Below are 6494 nucleotides of genomic sequence, written 5' to 3'. Positions count from 1 at the left end.
GAGTCCGTCGGCTTCACAGATTCATCTTCTGTTCAGTCGTAGTCGATTGTCCTCACTTACACTGCCTCTTCCACACTTAAAGGTCTGGGCAGTGAATGGACAGTCTTTCTGGGAAAAGCCGGGGTGACGCGCATTACACTCACAGTACATCTGAAAGCAGTTGTCATCACTTTCAGCAGGGCCTGAGTGAGTAGCAGTTTTTACTTTCCTTGTCTTGATTGCTGCGACTTTGAAGGATATTAGGGTTGCGAGGGTGGCATATTTAAAGTTTACTTTCAGTGTATGGATTTGTATTTATCCCAGGGATTCTGTTCTACCTAATTCAGCCCCCAGCTCCCTTCTCCAGTTCTGTGACCAGATCACCACTTGCTCATCACTGAATGTGCCACATGTAGGGGCCAGCATGCTTGTGGGTTCATCTGCCTGGTAGCAGCCTTCTCATCGACATGCTGGGCATCTGGTGTCATGGAACTATAGAGGCCCCTCAAAGACCATCTTGCTTCTTGCAGAAGACACTTGGATGTCTGTGGTTTTTATTATTCTCTGGGGGAAGAAGTCATTCCAGCCCAGCATCCATTCAGTTCCCTGAGGTTGTTCTTTTGCTCCCGATTCTTTAGACTCAAAAAAGTGGTCTCGCTGCCCATGGAACTGGTACCTCTATGTGAGTTTGTTAGGATAGTAAGTTCTAGAATGGAAGAGGAATCTGGATTCTCGATTGGTGAGAACTCCTGAACCAGAGATCTGAGAGGATATTAAGTCTTTATTTTCCGTTCAAACCCAGGTTTATAAGTGTGCATTAGGTATTGATGTTTTAGAAAGTAAAGTGTAACAAAAATGTGCCTTAGAGAAAATGCTCATGGGATATTCCTGCCGAGTTGGAGGAGTCAGCTTTTCCTCCTGCTGAAGACTTCTGCTAGCCCACAGGAACAAGAGGAATGAAAGCAGTGTTGACAGTACTCGAACCAGTTGTCGTGATCACACTGTACTGTGCTATGGACATCCAGTAGGAGAGGACTTCGACCTGCCTCTTAGGCTTGCTGATGTGTGGCCGGCAATCACAACGTGGCAGGCATGACTAGGATACACTATTTTTTTTGGTGTATCTTTTATTTTTATATGAAAAATAAATTTTAGGTAAAATCTAAAAACTCTGTATACATGAGGATACACTATTGTTAACGGTTGAGTTGTGTCCTCCCTAAAGACATGTTGAAATCCCTTCTCATGTCTGTGAATGTGACCTTATTTGTGTATGTGATCAGGCCAAGTTGAGGCCAGAGGTAATTTGGGTGGACCCTGATCCTGTATGCCTGCTTTCCTTCTGAAGATGCAGAAACGACAGACACGCAAGAGGCTAGCACCATGTAGCTACAGAGACAGAGACCTCGGTGCTGCTGGTGCAAACCAAGGACGGCCTAGGATTGTCACTAGGACAGACAAGGGAGGATTCTTCTCTGCCGGCCTCAGAGGCAGCCTGACCCTGCCAGCACCCTGATTTTGGACTTCTGGCCTCCGGAACTGTGAGACAATACATTTCTGCTGTCTTGAGCCGCCAGATTTTGATACTTTATTATAGTACACCTAGTAAACCTGAAACAATCGTATTAAAATAGCCCATGCTAATTTAATTCTATTCTTGTGGTTATAATGAAATATACGTGTCTCATCAGAGTATGCTTTCCTTGGCCTAGATCACATTCTAAGAACAAATGCATTTAAAAACCTGTTCTGGATTATGTTTTGAAGGATTTCAATGATCTCTGAGAAACAGATTAAAACATTAGAGAAGGCTGCAACTAGATACCAGTGGTGGGCTGGAAGAACTCCTTTATGATCTTGAGGCATGGGAGAAGGCTGGTGTCTGGTGTAGTAAAGACTTAGCTTATAATGCCTACGTCCATTTTGGAGGACCTGGGCTCGAGTTTTGACTCCACTCATGATTCTAGCTTCTGGTAGTGTGCAGCTAAGTACCTGGGTCCCTGCCACCCACGTGGGAGACTTGGATTGAGTTCCCAGCTTCTGCTTTTGGCCCAACCTAGTCCTGACAATTGTGGGCATTTGGGCAGTGGACCAGTGGATGGAAGCTCGCTCTCTCTCTCTCTCTCTCTCTCTCTCTTTCCCCCTCACCCCTCACTTCTCAAATAAATAAAATTAATTCATTTAATTAATTTTAACAAATCTATAAAATAAATCACAAGGATAGAGGGAAGAAGCAAAGATAAGCACCAACATCATTTGATAAAGACAGTTTTATTCTGAGTATCTTTTTTTTAAAAAAGATTTATTTTATTTATTTGAAAGAGTTACAGAGAGAGATAAAGACAGAGAGAGAGAGGTCTTCCATCTGCTGGTTCACTCCCCAGATTGCCGTAATAGCCGGAGCTGCACGGATCTGAAGCCGGGAGCTAGGAGCTTCTTCTGGGTCTCCCATGCGGATGCAGGGGCCCAATGACTTGGGCCATCTTCTACTGCTTTCCCAGGCCATAGCAGAGAGCTGGCTGGGAAGTGGAGCAGCCAGGACTAGAACGGGCACCCATATGGGATGCCGGCACTTCAGGCCAGGGCATTAACCCACTGCACCACAGCGCCAGCCACCATTCTGAGTATCTTAAAATAAGATCTGGTGATATGGGCAAAACAGAAATCAAGAACCATGCTGTCACTGAAGAATGTGCTGGGATTGAGAAGTGCTTGCTTGAAACATGGAAACAGATCTGTAAGACCTGTTGGACCCAAAAGCTGATACATAATCTTTCATTTGAAAGGAGAAATGGCTAGGAAGTAGGGATGTGGATGAAGATTTTGAAATCTCAGGCAGATTTATTCTTAAAATATAAGTAATTTGATTCTCATTTTATTGCATATTAGAACTTACAATTCCAAATTAATTGATTTCTTTGATACCACAGGAACAATTGTCACTGAAGCAATAGTGAAAGCATTTAGAATTATAAAGAATAAGGAACATTAAGCATCCAACAGGAAAGACATACAAAGAAGGAAAAACATCATCTTGCCTGGTCACGGATTTTGTTAATATGAAAGTGATGATTACAAAAATTAGCAAGAGCCCTGGATGTAAGCATTTATCACAGTATTAGAAAGCAACTGAAAGTTTGGATATTTACAACTGCTTATTACCTACAGTTCTTGTATATGTGGGAGGAAGCTGAGATTAAACTACCTCTTCCCAAACAGTGCACATTTTTTAAGTAGCTAAAGTTTTCTTTTTTTGGAAGAAAATATAGCTCTTTATAGCTGTTTTTTCAGAATGTTCATTTGTTTTTCCCTTGTACAGTTACACATTCCATAACCCCTAAATTTATTATCTATCACCTATTACAGTTTTTAGGTTCTTTCTATATTTTTATTTATCCAACAATTTTTTTGTGAGCCTATGCCAGAATGTTTTATGGTGACATTACAAGATGTTACTCTTGTTCAAGATATGGTGATATTATAAGACATTACTCTTGTTCAATTATTATTTGCTATTAAACTTGCCTCATTGTGTGTTAGAGAGAGACAGAGAGGGAGAGGGAGAGAGATCTAAGAACAAGCCCAGTGATTTTAATAGAAAAGATAATTATTTTTGTGAGATTGGATTTTAGGAAGTGTAGAGCGACAAGTTGAAAAATAAATTGCCCTACATTGAAGAAATGAAAAAGTTACAAAGTGAGTGAAAAGGAAATGTTGGTTATTGGACTGATGGTGCCCATTCTGAGAACTGCTGAGAATGGTACCAATGACGATTATTCAGGGATGGTCCTCTTGGAATGTAAGGTTTGGATACGGTGAATTCTAAAATCATTCCCAATAGAAAGTTTCCAATCAAAAAACTTGTTTCAGGCTCCGGTATCCATAGATTGGCTTGTGTATGAAAACGTATTAGTCCTCCTGGAATAAAATAGTAAAGGATAAATTTTCTGTACTAAGCACCTTCAGAAAACATTTTTTTTCTCTGCATAAAACAGGAGTCTGAACTATTTCAATTCTTGATCAAACACCAAAGTAGAGGGATCCATATAGCAGCAAATTGCGACTTACCCTGGAAAATTAGATTTAATTTTTGGAGAAACACATGTTATCTTTAAAGCCAATAAATCTTGGAAAGGCAGGCTCCTAGCAGTGAAGAAGCCGTGTCATCGAGTCTGTTTCTGCCATTTATTGGGGAACCACCCTAGAAAAAGCACTCACCCTTAGTTCTCTCAGGTTTTCAACACAGATAAGATGGTGCCAGTCTCAGAGAGCTGTGAGAAAATGCAAGGAAGTGCTTAGGCCATGGAAGACACTCATATACAGTGGCTCTTTACCACCCCCATCTTGCCAGTGAGGAAGTGGCTAACACACCCAAGCTGTGTTTGCCCACACTAGGGAACAGGACGTGCATTAGACATGCAAGGTAAGAGTTAAGAGGCCTCTTCATCCCACAGGTAGAGTGCAATGGAAAGAGCTAATGGCAGCACCTTCTCTGGATTCATTCTCCTGGGCTTCTCCAACAGACCCCAGCTGGAGACAGCCCTGTTTGTGGCCATCCTGGTGGTCTACTTCTTGAGTGTTCTAGGCAACAGCACCATCATCATCCTGTCGATTGTGGATGCTCGCCTTCACACCCCTATGTATTTCTTCCTGTCCAATCTCTCTTTCATGGATCTTTGTTTGACTACTTGCACTGTCCCGCAGACCCTGGTCAACTTCAGGGGGAGGGACAAGACCATCACCTACGGTGGCTGCGTGACCCAGCTCCTCATTGCCCTGGGCCTTGGGGGAGTCGAGTGCGTGCTCTTGTCGGTCATGGCGTATGACCGCTATGCAGCCGTCTGCCGCCCTCTCCACTACCTGGTGATCGTGCATCCCCAGCTTTGCTTGCAGCTGGTTGTGACTGCTTGGCTTACGGGTTTCGGCAATTCTGTGGTGCAGACGGCACTGACCATGACTCTTCCACTCTGTGGTAGGAACCAAGTGGACCACTTCTTCTGTGAGGTTCCGGTGATGCTGAAACTGGCCTGCACCGACACTGCCATCAACGAGGCTGAACTCTTTGCCGTCAGCGTCGTCTTCTTGGTGGTGCCCCTGTCACTCATCTTGGTGTCCTATGGCCACATTGCTCGTGCAGTCCTGAAGATGAAGTCAGCCCAGGGGAGGCGCAAGGCTTTTGGGACCTGCGGCTCTCACCTGCTGGTGGTGGTCATTTTCTTTGGAACACTCATCTCCATGTACCTCCAGCCTCCCTCTAGTTATTCACAGGATGTGAACAAAAGCATTGCACTGTTCTATACCCTGGTGACGCCTCTGCTGAATCCGCTGATTTACACTCTGAGGAACAAGGAGGTCAAAGGGGCGCTAAGGAGACTCGCGGAGAGAATGCCAGACTCAAGAAAGGGTCAGTAATCAGGGCTTGCGCCCCAAAGACCATTTTTAACTTAATTCCACAAGCCTTTGGAAGCACTCACCATGTACTAGGCACTGTTTTGGATACTTGGTTTATATGCTGGTATGATATATGTACTTGAGATATATAAATCAGGATGGAAAGAAAGAGGGACCTCTGTCCTCATGGAGCTAAGACTTCTTAGGGAGAGAATATAAGTAAGATCAGCAAAGGGTTAATTTTGGCATGTTATGTATTAAAATGCCACACAATGATGAGAATAAGTAAGTCATAAGTACACACAGCAACATGGACGTTTCCCACAAACACAACGTTGAGACTAAGAAGCCAGGCACAAACCAGGCCTCACTATGCTTCCTTTACGTAAAATACAAAACCAGGTAAAACTAATCTGTGGTGTTGGAAATCAGAAGAGTTTTTTCCCTAGAGCTTGGCTGTGGGGAGCAACTGGGAGCAACTCGGACTAGACTAAGTTACTGGAATTAAGACTTATTCTATGCATCTGCTCTCCCACAATATGGTGCTGGGAGAGGAGAAAACAGCTTCTACGCAGCTGCCTCTTGCCAACTTGAGTGATGACCTCCAGGAGCTGATCCTGCTCCTGATTGGAGGAGAGCAGCGTACTCGGCGTGTGGGCAGCCGAGTTGGGATTGGCGGAAGAGGACTATAAAGGAGGAGAGAGACAACATGCACCAGGAACATCTAAGGGGAACACCTGAGGAACATCTGAGCAGTCCCCGAGAGAGCCGGCCGGCGGTGTGCCGCTCCCCCGCGGAAGTGGGGAATGTGGCAGGGGGAACCGCCCTTCCACGGAGGTGGAAGGGACGGTAGCCAACCCGGGAAGAACCAGCAGCAAACCCGGGGAGGGCCGAGCAGACGAAAGAACAACGCAGGGTCCAGTGTCGTTCCTCCACGAAGACGGGGAGCGACACTTGGCGATGGGAAGGAGAAGTGAGAGAGGAGCTTGCTCTGGTTCTTGACTGATTTCTGGTTCTATGTGGAAAAGAATCAAACTTAGCACTTTCCTGCAGTGTCTGTGTGTGTGTTCTACTTCAGCATCATTTACACGTAAACAGTTGTTGAATAAGCCAGAAATTAATGG

The 6494-nt window shown here is 44.6% G+C and overlaps 1 protein-coding gene across 1 annotated transcript; it reads left to right on the top strand.

The window, feature by feature from the left end:
- Positions 1 to 2432: 2432 nt before the first annotated feature.
- On the top strand, positions 2433 to 6279 carry LOC100353631 (putative olfactory receptor 2B8). Its single transcript, XM_002721642.3, has one exon. The coding sequence runs from the start codon at positions 4444 to 4446 to the stop codon at positions 5389 to 5391; it is 948 nt and encodes a 315-aa protein (XP_002721688.3). The 5' UTR covers positions 2433 to 4443; the 3' UTR covers positions 5392 to 6279.
- Positions 6280 to 6494: the final 215 nt, after the last annotated feature.

Source organism: Oryctolagus cuniculus, chromosome 5 (assembly GCF_964237555.1).
Source record: "Oryctolagus cuniculus chromosome 5, mOryCun1.1, whole genome shotgun sequence".
NCBI lineage: Eukaryota > Metazoa > Chordata > Mammalia > Lagomorpha > Leporidae > Oryctolagus > Oryctolagus cuniculus.
This window is presented reverse-complemented; position numbering and strand designations above follow the sequence as displayed.

Bases quoted from the DNA above. Each gene is read 5' to 3' on its own strand.
- LOC100353631 (XM_002721642.3), top strand. From the start codon at position 4,444: ATGGAAAGAGCTAATGGCAGCACCTTCTCTGGATTCATTCTCCTGGGC.